This window comes from Triturus cristatus, chromosome 8 (genome assembly GCF_964204655.1).
Source record: "Triturus cristatus chromosome 8, aTriCri1.1, whole genome shotgun sequence".
In the NCBI taxonomy this organism is placed as follows: Eukaryota; Metazoa; Chordata; class Amphibia; order Caudata; family Salamandridae; genus Triturus; species Triturus cristatus.
Window position 1 is genome coordinate 1,623,590,513 of NC_140591.1, and position 17,879 is coordinate 1,623,608,391.

At 47.6% G+C, this 17,879-nt stretch overlaps 1 protein-coding gene across 2 annotated transcripts in view; it reads right to left on the reverse strand.

Annotated features, from left to right (window-relative positions):
• Nucleotides 1-1,845: 1,845 nt before the first annotated feature.
• Nucleotides 1,846-17,879, reverse strand: part of TPP1 (tripeptidyl peptidase 1) — a 152,532-nt gene continuing 136,498 nt past the window's right edge. For both annotated transcript variants that reach the window (XM_085623561.1, XM_085623560.1), the window contains one exon: nt 1,846-7,379. In XM_085623561.1, coding sequence (XP_085479687.1) covers nt 7,239-7,379 — 141 coding nt within the window. In that variant the 3' untranslated portion in view covers nt 1,846-7,238. The remainder of the gene's footprint in view (nt 7,380-17,879) is intronic.

The window sequence follows — 17,879 nt, forward strand, 5'->3', positions numbered from 1 at the left end:
CCGAATCCAGTCAGAAACAGAGACTCCAAGAGTCAGTTGGCTAGCTTTCTGTTTGCAGCACATGGCCACAAAAGTTGAGGAAGTCTGTCTGGACAGGCTGGTATCCCAGATCATCAGATCAATCAATCAGTAATTTGTAGTGCGCGCTACTCACCCGCGAGGGTCTTAAGGCGCTTGGGAGGGGGGGGGGAGGGGGGAAGAGCAGCTCCGGGTCAGTCGGAGAGCCACATCTTGTGGTCCTTCCTGAACGTGTGGATGGTTGGGGAGTGTCGGATGTTGACCGGGAGCTCATTCCAGGATGTTGCTGCTATGTAGGAGAACGCTCACCTGCCGGCTCTGGTTCTGTGGATGCGGGGGACCTCTGCCAGGACGAGGTCAGCGGAGCGGAGGTTCCTCTTGGGTGCGTGGAAACAAATTCGGTTGTTGAGGTATATGGGTCTGATGTTGTTGAGGGATTTGTAGGAGTGGGTGAGGAGTCTGAAAGTGATTCTCTTGTCGACGGGGAGCCAGTGGAGGCTTTGGAGGTGTTGGGTCATATGTTTGTGGCGTGGAGTCACTAGGATGAGCCTATGGTTTGGAGTTTGTGTAGAAGAGTTTTGTTGATTCTGGCATAGAGGGCGTTGCCGTAGTCCAGTCTGCTGGTTATGAGAGCGTGGGTGACGGTCTTTCTGCAGTCGGGTGGGATCCATGTGAAGGTCTTGCGGAGGATGCGGAGGCAGTTGAAGCTGATGGACGCGACGGTGTTGATCTTGCGGTTCATGGAGAGGGAGGAGTCAAGGATTATGCCGAGGTTCCGAGCGTGGTCTGTAGAGGTGGGTGGGTTTCCGAGGGTGGAGGGCCAGCAGGTGTTGTCCCAGGCAGAGATGGAGATCATCGCAGCGCAGCCTGGAAGACCGAGACCTGATGCTCAAAAGTTGCACCCAAGTCTGCTGGGCCCAGGAAAGTCATTGAAGTGTAGTTGGGTTACCCAGAAGAAAAGTTATTGCCCAGAAAAAGGGAACCTCTGGTTTCATTGTGCTCAGTGACTGGACATTTTCTGGGCTAAAGAGGACTTCGAGGGATGACAACCCCAGAGGCCACCAAGCCATCGACCAAGGAGTGCCCCACGAATACCCCAGGTCAACCGCACAGCATCTTCACCATCCTTTATCCCTTGCATCAGGACCACTCCATAGATGTCAATGGCAAGGGGCTACTGACACTAAACTGTACTGAAAACTGCTCTTGTTGCAAGGTAATGGATTCTTCAGACCTTGCTGGTCTCATTGACTGGCTCCCTGCTGGAGTTGGCCGCCCAAAGTAACCACATTACACCCTGACTAAAGTTATCTTGAAAATGTTTGTGTCACATTAGTTGGATTTGTCAATGCTTATTCGTGGTTAAATGAAAAGTTGAGATTTATTGTTTCTTTAAAAATCTGAATCTTCAGGGAATGCTTGCAAATAGTCTAAACCACTGGCAATCACTCCGGGTGGCATTCCAACCCACGGTTTTTGCCCAGTGTGCCAATTTAGACAGATGTCCACCTTTTGCAAATCATGCTGACCGCACGCCTCATGGGAACAGTCAATTCCGAACCCCAAGGCGAGGTCCTCTCCAGAGGAAATACATGCAACCCGAGACAGGTTTAGTCCTTACTAGGCCTCATCAGTGAAGTATATCTGCCCATCGGTGGTGACCAGGTGCGCCAAAGCACACCTTGTTTTGGCATTTTTCATTACTGCTCTCATACAGACAACCCAAGCAGTGCGAAGATCTGATTTTAACCCTCACCAAATTCCATACAAATATATTTTTGAATTCTTTACATTGTCGTATTTTCAGCAAAAAGGCAAAAAGTCATAAACAGTTAAAAAAGGATTTTTATTTTCTCATTGTTCAGTTTCAAAAAAGAATTTTGTTATTCACACTTAGTGCAGGAGGAAGACATTCAAACACACACTCCTGGGTTTAGCACTAGAATCTTCATCCCACTTGAAACACACAAGAAATATTCAAGCGATTCAAAAATAGAAATAAATGGCAGATAAAGGAGAAAAAGGTAATTTTGTTCTGTGGGTGGAGGGTTATGTAAAAACACTCCAGAAGAATTTCATATAACCCCCAGTTCCACCACTATGGACACTAGCAAAAGCTATACACAAATATTAGAGAAAATCACACGCGAGAGCTTCTAAGTTTGCAACATTTTGAATTGCAAAATAAAGGGGAGAGAATTACCACCGAACCAAAGTTTAAAAAAAAATCTAGTGCTATTCCAATCCAAAGCAATTACCAAACAATTAAAAAAATGTCATAGCATTCCTGAGACACTCAATTCAAGAGCTAAGATTCCTTCCTTAATCAGTATGATTTATAGCTCACATCGGTGTGATTTATATTTTACTCCATTTTTTGGGTAGTGCAAAGTAAAACATGTTAATATTTGAGCTGGTGGGAGAATGGACCAGTAGAAAGAGGCAGGAGGGGCACCAGCACCTTCTCTGAAGACCCCCTGTTGACACTACAGATCTCTGAACCACAGGATGGGACTGCGGCGCAGTCGAAAGGCCTGCTGGAGCAGACGTGTTCTCGGAAACCTTATTGTCTATCTCACAGAAGTGTAAGTGGATGCAAGTTCCAGAGGAAGGAGCCATGTAGACACAATGTTCAACTTCCATTGCGTTTGTGTACTGAGGCATGTGGACAGCCGGAAAGGCATGGTGTGTTTGGTGAAGTGTAAACCTGCACAACCAGGCTACTGGTAGCAGGCCTGCAGTCATGTCTACGCTGTCACTGCAGAGGATGGCTCAATGTGCTGCGGTCCACTTGTGACATTTAACTTACAGACCCAGATACCATATACTGTACCGTGGTACCATATACTAGGGACTTATAGGTAAGTTAAATATGCCAATCAGTGGTATGCTTGGTTGATCATGCTGAAAGGGAGAGCACGGTCACTTGGTCACTGGTTAACAGAGGTAAAGAGCACAGACTTCTACAGCCGGCAAAACAGTCAAGGCAAAAATCTAGGCTGGTACCACACAAAAGATGATCATTTCCAACAAGACAGAACAGACATGCTGTATTGTAGAGAAATGGCCCAAGCATGGGTAAGATATGGTCTCTGTACTTCAGACCGAGGATGAAACGGACGTAGGATGCTGTGCTCACTGGAGACTCTTGCCCTGGAAGACAGACCTCCGTTGATTTCATAGCAATAGTCGATCCACAGGCTGCCGTGGCTAAGGCATGGTCATTCCTTTGAGAAGAAAGTAGTAGAGGCCACATTAGAGTTAGATGTTTTTTATGCAACATCATTCACCTATCAATGACAGGCCTGCAGCCAGAGAGCATCACAAGTTGCAGCCTTTTTGAGAAGACACCACAGCAGGCCACGAATAGCAGATATTCAAGTGGAAGTGGGATGAGCCCAATAGTAGACCCTTGGTCTTGAGAAACAGACACATTTTCCTAGTTCATTTTCATTTGGGTGCATTTTATCCAGTCTGAGGTTCGACAATGATCAACAAAGACATACAAGGCAAGGTATATTCATTTTCTATAACGAGAAGGGAAAATGTGTATTTTGTCTTAACAGAAAAAAGGGCCTTTCATCATTTTACATCCAGCATCCAACATCCAACATGAGGAACGCTGGAGGCGTAAAACTAGTGTAAGGCACATGGGCAGGTTGTACATTAAAACAGCATCAATGGATGAACCCAGGCCACCAAAAGAGAAGACCACCCTGATGGGAGGGCCAGACATGCAGATGAGGGGGGCAGCTAGACATGTCCATGAGAAAGTTGCTTGACCGCCTCTACACGTACTGTTATTATCCCCAAAGAGGAGATGGAACAGATAGTGCTGGAGATTGCACAGAGAGGCGGCGCCTGAAGGATGCCTTTGCTGGTTGAATAGACTCCAGGCAGCAACGTTAGTCCCTAATCAGTAGCGCCAGGGTTCTTTCCTGCAGGAAGTCATGGCAACTTTCTACTTTGGTTCAGCCGGGCAGATCTCTTGGTAGAATGATGATCTCCAGGTGGTGGTGCCTACGTCACTGCTGCTACGGGTCTGCAGAAGCACCATACAAATGTGTCTAAAAGGGATAACATTTCTAACATTTGTTTTCAAACTAATAGTCCTATATACAAGGCTGGGTTGTTACAAAGGTTTTGTCCACATCCAGTAGACCATGTCCTCAAGTCATTGCAGCAGCTCATTTACGAAGCGATGTTACTGGCCTGAAGTTCAGAAGGTAGAAAAGGTCTTCCAGGGGATTTGACGATGTCCGGGAGGTGGTGTGGTTACGTCACTGCTGCTGTGGGTCTAGAAACCAACTCACTCTACGTAAAGTTCAGAAGATAGAGTAGGGATTCCAGGTGCTTTAACATTATCTATGAGTTGGTGCGCCCAAGTTAGTCTCTATGGGATTTTGCACCAAGGCAGCTGGGCCCTGGGCAGAAGACTTCTACCATGGGCTTTAACAACCACTTTATTAGGATACGGAAGAGACCTTGCTCCTCTATTGGGATACATTTTACTGAAGTCACCTCAGTTTCATGTTGAAAGAACACAAATAAAGAAATGACCCTCGACCCAGGAGTTCATGGTCTTCAGTTCTGCCAGCCTATAGGCTCCTAATGGAATATAGCTTGTAGAAGGGAGGTTGTGAGTAGACGTCTGTATGGAGTGATGCTCTGAGGGGTGCTATGAGGTTTCTGAGTGCAGAGGAACTGCGGGTAGTTATCTGAGGTTTAAATGTTTTCTAAAATGCGGCTGCCTGGTCTGTGGTCTGCTGCTGGGTTTGCGAATAAGGATGGGAGGCTGAAGTGGAGGTGCCCACACTCCCCAGGGCAGGACAAGGCTCAGCTATAGCGCTCATACCACCTTCCTAAAGCACTGGGTCTGCTTCTCCGGAGAAGGTTAGCTCCAGAGCAGTGAACTCTGCACAGAGGACCCTCCTCGCTAGGTCGCAGCCTCATATGTGGATCAGAAGGTAAACACCCAGATCTGTCTTTCTGATGTCGATGACTATCGGACTCTGGGTGATTCACAATGATGCCCTCCTCCAGGGGTGCAGTGGTCAATTAAGGGTCACAACACTTTGCTAATCTTTCTTCCTGGTGATAAAGGTATTAGTGAGGAAGTCCCTACTTGTATAACTAGCAGCTGCAAAGCTTGTAACAGCCCTGCTGTCTTCCTATACAGAGATAGCTAATGACTCCATGTTTTATATTCACTGGACAAATATTGTGAAGAACATGTTTTATGGCCGATTTCCTTTTCTGGTCTTATTTTGAGGGGTAGAAAATGTCTTTAGGAGTGTGAATTTAATTTAGAGATTCTAGGTTGAGCTGGAAAATCAAAAACTGAGAGAACCAAAATCTCAGAAACCAAAGTGTGAAACCAAAATTTCAAATATTGATGCAGTCTATATATATATATATGGCTATTCGTTTGCAACTCAAATTTCGAAATGTTGTCCCTTTTAGACACATTTGTTTTCTTTCCAAGATCTCACTCTTGTTGTGATGCACCCCAACAATACTCCACCTCACAAACCCATCACCGGTACATAATTTACCCACAACCTCTAAGCCCAAAACATAACCTCCTCATTTATTCATTCCTACCCTTGGAACAATGCCTAGTGTCACTAATCCCAGCAGCACACATTATCCTTGTCCAGTTTCTTACCCTTATCTCATATCTAACCTCCATCTTTTCACAAATACTAACATGGCCTACACCGCAAGCCTATCACTACCCTATTTATTTATTTAAACTCGCCATATAGTGCAAGCGGCAGCACAATGTATTAGTGCGCTGTACACGTAACAAGAGCAAACACACAAAGCAAACCTGTTGGATAGGAAGAGATTAAGCAATGGGGGAAGCAGAGGAGAGAACACAGAAAAGCACTCCGGAGATATTGTTTTCATCTTTCTAACTGCATCCATTAGAGCAGAGGACTGGAGGTTTAGTTAAAGTGCTGATGGGACACATGAATCTTAAGGCTTTTCTGAAAGCGAGAGAAGTGGACAGTGCCCTCAAATGCTTGGGCGAAAAGTTTCAAAATTTGGGGCATCACTGGAGAAAGAGGTTTTCAAGGATAGGCTAGTGTTGAGTTTTGGTGACTCAAGATGAAGAAAGTCTTTGTTCCTCTATTTCCACAGGTTTTCTACGACAAACTTCCTAAATAGGGCTGGTTTTCGAGTGGAAGGTCTTATACGCCAGGCAGCTTACTTTAATTTTCACCAGGTGCGGATCTTTTAAAAAGGGTGTTTTAAGGCCGAACTTCTTCTTCAAGCACCCAACCTTGCTGTGCTCAGCGAATGCTTTCAACGAGGCTAAGGCAGCTGGGGAACGCCAGAGAGCAAGGCGTCTCCAGAGTCCAGTCGCAAGATCGCCAGGGCGGGAGGCGCAGGTTTCAGTTGTGGTTTGGCGAAGGAGGTCTTGGTTTTCCCTGGAGAGTGGAGGAAAACGATTGCTGATTTAGTGAGTTCATTTATATGAGAAGAGACAACATAGTGTTGACCCACTTTAAATTTATTTCCGGATTGGGGAGAAGCCTTTGAGCTTCAAGCTGGACTATAATGCTGGCTCAAATTCGCTTTGATGTTTTGGAGATATAGGGAATTTGTTTTTCTGTGGGTTCAATATAAGTAGATTGTCCAAACTCTGAAGTTGAGTTCTGTTGTGGAAACATATTGTGATGCCCAGATGTCTTAATGGCACTAGTGGAAAAGGTTGAAGGTTCATCTCGGTTGCACTCGGTCGCCGTTAACTGTCTGGAAGGCTGGGTGCTTTTTCAGGTTTTCTGATGCCTATTTCTGCATTCGGCTTTCAGACGTGTTAGATTCCTTTCATATGTTCTTTTGTAGATCTGAGTAAAGTAAGTTACAATACACCAATCAGTTGAAGACAGATGTACAGCTTGTATTCAGGTTAGAAAGTGTCCAATTAAAGTTGGACGCGTTGCTTGTGTGTGTTATTCAAGGGATGGTAAGATAAGGTGGAGTCAAAGATTATCAGAAGTTAGAGGTCTTTGGTAACTGGTGAAGATGCTGGACCTAGTTAAGTCGATTAATTTTGATTTTTTTTTTAGACATCTCAAGCAGCAGGTTTTGTAGGGATGTCACATGATCAATGTGGTCCAAAGTTGAGAATTTTGCTGGTAGGTTTCCACTCTTAGTCATTTCCAGCAGACGCCCTGAAGCACGTAGAAGAGTTTCTCTTGTTCTGGAGCCTATTTGGGCAGAAAGGCTCTCAACAGTTCTGGAAAGTTTGGGGTCCCCCAGCCAGACACGGGGTCCCAGGAGGGGGAAGCGCAGAACCCCTGACCCTCCACTTTGTCGTCTAAGCAGGAGAGGTGGCAGCCTTCGGTGACCTGAAAACAGAAAGACTCTGGTCAGTACACGCGGCTCAACAGCGCTCAGTGGGACCACTTGGGAATTTACATGAAGACACATCACATGTTGCAACAGTAAATGGGGTCATTCCTGGTTCCCAAAAACACTCAAACTCCCCTCGGTGTATTAAGGAAAGACATTTTTATCAACCTTCACTGTCATTTATGGATTCCACCATTGATTATTAACACCTGGGAAAAAGTAATGCAGATAAACATGAAAGCAAGTCAACAAAGAAACAAGTTATATCCAATCCATATAATGATGTTCAAATAAAAAAAAGATAAAAATGTTTTTTTTTTAGTGCAGGTACTTAAGTGACAACATGTTTATTTTTCCCATGGCGCTTATGTTCACTCATATCTTGGTGCTAAAACTCTAGCAGTTCTGGTATTGAGTGCACTTCCCAAGAAGTGCAGTTTTAAATTAAATTTAGACGCCAGGATAGATATTTTGTGGGCAAAGCGGACATGTTCTTCAGCAGGATCCTTTGATTCACTAGTATCTGATGGAAGGAGAGCAGTGTCGCGAATGCTTGATCAAACTGGTGGAGCCCCAGAACCACCGGAGCTGCAGGCGTCTATATTAGCTGCAGGCACGCGGTCGCTGTGGCACACACTGCCAGGGTAAAGGCTTTCACCGTAGTCTATTGACCACCGAATGAGTACATACGGTGGAAGCATCTCATAGCAGACCTAGACAGTAAACACAAACAACTCTGTTTTAGAAAAACGACTTTTCAAGTTTCATCAGAATATGACTTGGTGTCCACTTAGGACTTCACCCACTCAAGGGAAATGGTGACCAGCAGTAACGGGTGTTCATCATCCACATGTCTGTTTTCAAAACGGTACTGGCGACCAGAGCTTCAAGCTGAGAACCTTTGCTCATCCATAAAAGTCATAAAGCTTCCAAGAGATGAGCCTGGAAATCAAACGCTTCAACACCTTGCGCTGTGTTTTAATTAGGACTTCCATACTGGAGTCTCTGAAGTATTTTCAATATCTGCTATAACCCACTATAAATGCCCACTCCGGGGATCCCTACAGGTCCCACTGGCTGCTTAGCCTTGTAGCTCACCACACTGTTTACTTAATTGTTTTTTGTCCATGAAGTCATTCACTCCCACGATATAAGGCATGGAAGTATGCAGATTTCCAAAAATTTGGAATAGCTCCCAACGTTTTAGGAATGGAATTTAATGACTTACATTTCAAACAGGTTAACTGCAGCTCTGATGACTTTTGATATTCCAAATAATCTGTCTTTGTTGTTTATTTGCGAGTCACAACATTCAGAAGCAAATTCTGACAACGCATCTGTGTCCACAATGAGCATCATTCTGCCTCTTTGGGAGAACGTATAGTTTCATACCTGTCGGTGTAGTTTTGCAGCTTGAAGACTTTCTGGATTCACTATGCTGTGCATTATTCCGCCATCTAGTGGTTGGGTCCGGAATTGTAGTATTTCTTCTCTTTTTTTTTTTTTTTGTTTCGTGGCCCAGGTGGGCGTCGACATACCACCATTTGGTGTCCTTCGTGATGTCGACGCGCTTCCTCCGGAAGCTCCCACCTTTGGTCGCCATCTTCGGATTCTTTTTTCTTTTTTTCTTTTTGTTTTTCTAGTTCTTCTCATTTAATCCTTGTAAAGTCTTTCACCTTCTGCCCCCCTTTATCCTCCTGTCTCATCTTTCTGGCGGAGGAGGGTGGGTTCGCTAGTGAATCCAGAAAGTCTTCAAGCTGCAAAACTACACCGACAGGTAAAACAATGTGTTTTGCAGCGTGAATCTTTCTGGATTCACTATGCTGTGCATCGACTTTGTAGCGGTTTGTCCTTATAGTGGTGGTTGGGTGGAAGATGAGCAATGGTTACGGAAAATGTGTTGCAAGACCTACTGTCCCACTTGCGCTTCTTTGTTCATTTGGATATCCACACAGTAGTGTTTTGTGAACGTGTGCACTGAAGACCATGTAGCCGCTTGGCAAATGTCTTGAATTGGTGTGTTGGCTAGAAACACAATTGTTGCTCCTTTCTTCCTTGTTGAGTGAGCATGAACTGCTCCTTGTAATGGCTGAGCTGCCTGTTTGTGGCAGAGCAGTAGGGTTTGTGCAATCCATCGTGCAATGGTATTTTTGCGAACAGGTCGTCCCAAAAAACTTCTGGCGAAGGATACAAAAAATTGCTTTGTTTTTCTGCACTCTTTTGTCCTTTCCATATAGTGCATTACTGCCCTCCTGGCGTCCAGTGTGTGTAAGGCCCTTTCTGTGCTCGTGGACGGTTTTTGGAAAAAACTTGGTATTTGAACTGTCTGATTGATGTGAAACTTAGACACCACCTTTGGCATGAAATGCGGGTCCATTCTCATGACAATCCTATCACTGTGTATTTGCAGGTAGGGTTCTTGGAGTGTTAGCGCTTGCAATTCACTTACTCTTCGCAGTGATGTAATAGCCACTAGGAAGGCTGTCTTTAGTGTGAGCATATGCAGTGTAGCTTTGTGAATAGGCTCAAATGGTGCCTTCATCAGTTGTGTTAGCACTACATTGAGGTTCCATGCTGGTGCTGGAATTCTGCCTGGAGGTGCGATCCTTTTTGCTCCTTCTAGGAATCTTTTTACCACCTGTGAGGTGAAGAAACTTTCACTGTTTCTCCTCTTGTGTAAGCCACAATTGCCGCTAAGTGGACCCTTAGGGATGTGTAGCCTAGTTTATTCTGCAGTAGATACGTCAAGTATCTCAGTACTGTTGATTCCTTAGTAATTTTTGTTTGCAGAATCTCCCTAATGCACCATTTGGTGAATCTTTTCCACTTTGCCACATAGCACTTTCTTGTGGTTGGTCTTCTTGCCTCTCGGAGTACCGCCATCGTGCTTGCTGGTAATTTGAGGTGTGCGAACTCTAGAGGCCATGCAGCTAGGCTGAGGCTTTCTGGTTTGGGGTGTAGTACTCTTCCGTTTGCATTGTTAGCAGGTCTTTCTTGGGGGGGAACCTGTGTGCGTGAGTTTGTGACATCTCCGTGATTTGTGAGAACCATGTTTGTCTGGCCCACTGGGGTGCTATCAGGATGCGCGTCATGCTGCTGAACCTGCACTTGTTCAGCACTCTGTGTAGTAGCGGTATTGGTGGAAAAGCGTAGGCAAATGTCCCTGACCAGCTTAACCATAGCGCATTCCCCAGGGACTGTTTGCACGGTACTCTGGATGCGAAGTTTTGGCATTTTGCATTTTGGAGTGTTGCAAAGAGGTCTATTTGTGGAGTCCCCCATTTGTGGAATACCTTCTGGATTTCCTGTTGGTTGATCTCCTATTCGTGGGATGCTGATGTCTGTCTGCTGTACAAAAGGGGGTGGTGATGGACAGAGCATCAGAACCAATCAAACACTCACACCCAGTCAACAGATCTGGGTTTGATCCATCACTGTTCTTTAGCCCACTCTGCCACCCCAGTTCAGACATGGCCATATGCAAATCAGTCTGACCCTGTGCCTCATGGGATCAGTCCAGCCCGAACTGCCAAGCCATGCCTTCCCTGGACCGGAAACAAGCTTCCTAGGACCGGTTTCTGACATTTCAGCCGTCTTCAGCCAGGCTTGCTTGAATCCAGTGGCAAAGTGAGCAAGGGACTCACGTCTGAGCATACCCTGCCAACAATGTTTGTCTGCTGAGCCAGTCTGCTTTTACATTGTCCTTCCCTGGTAGATGTATTTATTGCTAACAGGTCTATTTTTCTGGGGATTGCCCATCTCCATATTTCCTGCGCTAGCCGGGAGAGTGGCACTGAATGTGTCCCTCCTTGCTTGTTGATGTAGAACATGGTAGTTGTGTTGTCTGTTTGTATCAGTACTCTGTTCCCGTACAGCAGTTTCTGTAAGGCCTTTAAGGCTAGGAACACTGTCTTGAGTTCTCGGTAGTTGATGTGCTTTATTGCATCTTGAAGTCCCCACAACCCCCTTACTTTGAGGTTGTTTGTGTGCGCTCCCCACCCCTTCTGGGAGGCGTCTGTTGTAATGGTTACTGTTGGAGTTGGTTGTGTGAATGGTCTCCCCTGTGCTAAGTTCTTCTGGTTCCACCATGCTATTTCTTGCTGTACTGTCTGTGTTACAACCACTAGGTCCTCCCAACTCCCTGTTGCTTGTGACCATTGCTGCTGGATCCATTCTTGGAATGGTCTCATCTGTAGGCGAATATTTGGTACCAAATGTATGCATGATGCCATCATCCCCATCAGTTTGCTCACAGTCCTCACTGTCAGAGCTTGCCCCTTGCGGTAAAGACGCGTCTCCTTGCATATAGCCAGAGTCCTCTTTGCACATGGAACTACCGTTCTCTGTATGGTGTTGATCTCTGCTCCTAATAATCTCTTCAGTTGTTCTGGTTCCATTGACGTCTTCTCCCAATGGATCGAAAACCCCAGTTGGGCCAGTGTCTGTATCACTATCTCTATGTGCCTCTTGCACCTGTGGTATGAGCTTGCTTTTACCAGCCAGTCATCGAGGTATGGGTATACATGTATCCCCTTCCTCCTTAAGTGTGCTGCTACTGCCGCCAGACATTTTGTGATGATTCTTGGTGCTGATTTTAGTCCGAAAGCTAGCACTGTGAACTGGTAGTGATTTGTGCCTATTGTAAACCTGAGGAGGTGTTTGTGTTTGCTGTTGATGGTGATATGCAAGTAGGCGTCCTTTAAGTCTATAGTTGCCATGTAGTCTCCTTTTTGTAGTGGAGGTATGACCTCTTGAAGCGAGGTCATCTTGAACTTTTGAGTCTTTATGAACCTGTTTAGGAATCTGAGATCTAGAACTGGACGTAATGTTCCGTCTACCTTTAGTTTGAGGAAGTAGGTTGAGTTTACCCCTTTGTTCCTTTGTTTTTGTGGCACAATTTCTATGGCTCTTTTATTTAGCAGTTCTCTTGCTTCCTGCCTCAAGTGTGTCAGCTCTTCTGTTGTGCGCACTCTGACCCTTGGCCTTCCGTTTTGCGGTGGCCTTTCCAGGTCTATACAGTACCCATATTGTATGAGGTTCAATATCCATTTGTCTGATGTTATTTTCCTCCACTCCTGGAGGAAGTGTCTTAATCTGCCTCCTACCGGTGATGTGTGTTGGAGGAGCTGTTGAAGTTTTTGATTTTTTGCTGGTTTTTGTCTTGGCTCTTTCTGCACTTCCTGAGGTCTCATCCAGGAGTGCGTTGTTTTTGCTGGTGAGTCACTTTCCTTTGGGAGGCTGACTTCCTCTCTGGCCGTTAGCCCTTCCTCAGCCACGTCCTCGAAAGGATTGTCCTCGGGGCTGGTACTGCCAGTTCTGCTGATGCTGTCCCTGCTGCTGTCCCTGGTTACCCCCTTGAAAACTTTTCTGGGTGGTTTGGTGTGTTGCTCCAGGCTGATTATTTCCTCTGCCTAGTTGTCTCTTGGAAGGTGTTCCTCTTCTCATACCTCGGAACTGCAGAGTCTCCATAGACCTAGCTGTTTCGTTATCTTTTTTCAGCTGGTTCCATTTTTCGTCTACTGGTGCTCCGAACAGTTGTTCCCCGTTGAAGGGTGTGTTGAAGATGTTGTTTTGGACCTCATTCTTAAAACATTGAATTATTAACCAGGCATGCCTCCTTTCTGTGATCCCCAGCATCACCTGCCTGCTAGATGTCTCTGCTGCATCTAGGGCTGACTTTAAACATGTATTAGCCATGTTCTTCCCCTCTTCTACCAGATGGCTTGCCCTTCTCTGGTATTGTTCTGGTACGTGCTTGAGGAGTTCTCCCACTTCTTCCCAGTGCTGGTATGCGTGTCTGTTGTTGAGTGCATTGGAGTTGGCGATGCGCCATTGTATAGCTGCACTGCTTTCCATCTTCCTACCTATCATGTCCATCCTCTTGCTTTCTTTGTCTGGTGGTGGGCCAGAGTTTGTGGGTATATTTGCTCTTTTCTGAGCCGTGGATTTAATGATGGAGTCGGCTGGTACTGACCCTCTAATGTACATGGGGTCCTTCGAAGTATGTTTATTTTTTCTCTGCTCGTGGAGTCACTGCTCTACACATGGCAGGCTCTTTGAATGCCTCCTTCCCCTGGTCCAGAACACTTGGGAGCATGGGCAGGAACTGGCTTTTAGTCTGGGAAGGCAACAAGGTCTCCAAGAGGAAGCAAGACTGGGGTTTCTCTTCCTCTAATTGCACTCCATACCTGTCAGCAGCCCTTTTGATGACTTGATTGTAGATCCCTATGTCGTCCGGCGGCAAAGGCCTCGACGGATATGATTCTACGCCCTCTTCTGGTGATTCGGCGTCGAGATCTTCCCACGGCAAGTCGTGAGCCTCCGAAGAAGTCGACTCTTGGTAAGTCTCAGCTTCTTCCCCTTCGCCTTTCCCGTAGTACAGGTCATCTTCCTGTTCCTCTCCAGGTTCAGGTGTGTTCGGCGCTTGGAAGTCCTCGACGTCCCCTTCTGTTTTGGGCATAGTCTTCCAACGGTATGCTGTAGAATTTTAGCTTTTCGTTGAAGTCTTTCTTGCGTTGCAAGATGTTACCCATTTTGGCCTCGAGCCTCTTTCTTTTCTTTTCCATCTCTGCCGCGTGATCGGCTTCGAGGGCCTTGACCTTCCTCTTTGCGGTTGTCGACGTCGAAGTCGAAACCTGTCTCGGGCCTTCGCCTTTCGACGTCGAGGCCTCTTTTTCGTGGCTGCTCTTTGGCGCCTTTCCCTTTGTCTTGGGATTTTGCCATCTGGGGGTGCTTCTCAGAGGATCAGACTGTCTGCTTGTCCCTGGATGCAGTAGTCGACGTCGAGCGCTTCAACGGCCCTGCTCCTTTCGAGGACTGTTTAGGGTTCGACGACACTCTAACCTCCTTCGACGATTTCTTTTCGACCTCGACGACCACAACGTCTTATGGTCCTTCTGCTACGTTGTCTTCCTCTCCGCTGGAGAGTCCCAAATCTCGGAGCAATGGGGGCGTACCCTGCCCCTGCATGTTGTAGTTTGCTCTTCTCTGTCTCTCCCTAACTCTGAGAGTCTTCGGGGTGAATGCTGCACAGGCGTTGCAGTCCTCGCATCGATGGTCGAGCGGCAAGCAGAGATTGCAAACCGGGTGTTGGTCCTTTTGCGTGTACTTGTGGTGGCAGTTTGCGCAGAATTTGAGTCTTGTCCATCACCGCGCCCAGGGAGCCCCCTGTATGCACATTCTCCTTCGAAAATCGTCGAATTCTTCGATGTTCTCTGAACGGTTGTCGAGCTTCTTCTTTACTTGATCTCCGGTGACTTACCCGGTGATATATTCCAATATTCTTCTCGCTTTCGTCGATTCTTCTCTCCAAAGTTATTGGAGCTCCTTCATGTTGATCCAGACCCAACGGCGGAAAAAAGAATCTGAAGATGGCGACCAAAGGTGGGAGCTTCCGGAGGAAGCACGTCGACGTCACGAAGGACACCAAATGGTGGTATGTCGACGCCCACCTGGGCCACGAAACAAAAAAAAGAAAAAGAGAAGAAATACTACAATTCCGGACCCAACCACTAGATGGCGGAATAATGCACAGCATAGTGAATCCAGAAAGATTCACGCTGCAAAACTGAAGCCGGTGCTTGGAAGAGATACGAGACATGGTAGACATGGCAAGATGCGGCTCTGGTTGTTTTGTTTAGTAAGCAAATCCAGGTTTCAAAATGCTCCTGCACTTATGAGGCTTCTAACACGAAGTTTCTGCTTCCTAGAGTCTAAATGCCACTATCTCTACCCAGAGTTCAAGTACCTCATGTTCTCCTCCCTTGACTGCCTGTGCCCACTCTCTGCCAAAAGTAGATCTGGTTTATGCTCCATTGGTGGGACAGCTACCTGCTTGATCTGAGGCCTGAGCAGTTGTCTCCATCTGTGTCGTCTGTGTCACTGTGCCTATCGTCTGTGCCATCTGTGTCATCTACATCTCCACCTTCTCTGCCTTGCCCATCTCTGCCTTCCCCCTTCTGCCTTCGTCCACTTCTACACTCTGACCTCACTCCATCTGCACCTGCATCCACCTCTGCCCACATCCAATCATGCCCTTGCCTGTCTTCAGTCTCTGTACAGGTCCAACTCCACCTATAGTCCTCATCCACCTATTGACCTCATCCACCTCCACCTGTAGTTCTCATCCACCTTAGCCCTCATCCGCCTGCATCCACCTCCAACTTTAGTCCTCATCTCCCTACACCTGCGTCCACCTCCACCTATAGTCCTCAACCACCTCCACCCATTCCCCTACACCTGCGTCTACCTCCACCTATAGACCTTGTCCACCTCCACCTGTAGTCCTCATCTCCCTACACCGGCGTCCACCTTCACCTATAGTCCTCATCCCCCTACACCCGTAGTCCTCATCCACCTGTGTCCACCTCCAACTTTAGTCCTCATCTCCCTACTCCTGCGTTCACCTCCACCTATAGTCCTCATCCACCTCCACCTGTAGCCCTCATCCGCCGGCATCCACCTCCACCCATAGTCCTCATCCACCTCCATCTGTATTCCTCATCCCCCTACACTCCTCGTCTACTTCCATCTATAGTCCTCGTCCACCTCCACCTATAGTCCTCATTCGCATATGTCCATCTCCACCTGTAGCTCTCATCTGCCTGCATCCAACTCTACCTATAGTCCTCGTTCACCTCCACCTATAGTCCTCGTCCACATCCACCTATAGTCCTCATCCACCTCACCTGTAAACCTCATCCACCCACCTCCACCTACAGTCCGCATCCGCCTCCACCTATAGTCCTCATCCATCTCCACCTACAGTCCTTATCCAGCTCCACCTATAGTTCTCATCCAGCTCCACCTATAGTTCTCATCCACCCACCTCCACCTGTACCCCTCATCAGCCTCCACCTATAGTCCTCGCCCACCTCCACCTAAAGCCCTCGCCCACCTCCACCTATAGCCCTCACCCACCTCCACCTATAGCCCTCGTCCACCTCCACCTATAGTCCTCGTCCACCTCCACCTATAGTCCTCGCCCACCTCCACCAATAGTCCTCGCCCACCTCCACCTATAGTCCTCGCCCACCTCCACCTATAGTCCTCGCCCACCTCCACCTATAGTCCTCGCCCACCTCCACCTATAGTCCTCGCCCTCCTCCACCTATAGTCCTCGCCCACCTCCACCTATAGTCCTCGCCCACCTCCACCTATAGTCCTCGCCCACCTCCACCTATAGTCCTCGCCCACCTCCACCTATAGTCCTTATCCACCCACCTCCACCTATAGTCCTCATCCACCTACACCTAGTCCTCATCCACCCACTTCCACCTATAGTCCTTGTCCACCTCCACCTATAGTCCTCGTCCACCTCTAGCCCTCCCCCACCTCCACCTATAGCCCTCGCCCACCTCCACCTATAGCCCTCGCCCACCTCCACCTATAGTACTCATCCACCCACCTCCACCTATAGTCCTTGTCCACCTATAGTCCTCGTCCACGTCCACCTATAGTCCTTGTCCACCTCCACCTATAGTCCCCACCTATACCTATAGCCCTCATCCACCCACTTCCACCTATAGTCCTCATCCACCTCCACCTATAGTCCTCATCCACCCACCTCCACCTATAGTCCCCACCTCCACCTCCACTCCTCGCCCACCTCCACTTATAGTCCTCATCCACCTCTAGTCCTCATCCACCTCCACCTATAGTCCTCATTCAACTATAGTCCTCGTCCACCTCTAGTCCTCATCCGCCTATATCTACCTCCACCTATAGCCCTCATCTGCCTGCATCCACCTCCACCTAGATTCCTCGACCACCTCCACCTATAGTCCTTGTCCACCTACCTCCACCTATAGTCCTCGTCCACCTCCACACCGCCCTCCACCTATAGTCCTCATTCACTCACCTTCACCTATAGTCCTCATCCACCCACCTCCACCTATAGTCCTCATCCACCCACCTCCACCTATAGTCCTCATCCACCCACCTCCACCTAGTCCTAGTCCACTTCCACCTATAGTCCTCGTCTGCCTCCACCTATAGTCCTCGTCTGCCTCCACCTATAGTCCTCATCCACCCACCTCCACCTATAGTCCTCGTCCACCTCTAGTCCACATCCACCTCCACCTATAGTCCTCATCCACCCACCTCCACCTATAGTCCTCATCCACCTCCATCTATAGTCCTTGTCTACCTCCACCTATAGTTCTCATCCACCACTAGTCCTCATCCACCCACCTCCACCTTTAGTCCTCATCCACCCACTTCAACCTATAGTCCTTATCCACCTATAGTCCTCATCCACCCACCTCCAACTATAGTCCTTGTCCACCTATAGTCCTCGTCCACCCCCACCTATAGTCCTTGTACACCTCCACCTATAGTCACCACCTCCACCTGTAGTCCTAGTCCACCCCCACCTATAGTCCTTGTCCACCTCTAGTCCCCACCTCCACCTATAGCCCTCGCCCACCTCCACCTATAGCCCTCGCCCACCTCCAGTCCTCGTCCACCTCCAGTCATCGTCCACCTCCACCTACAGT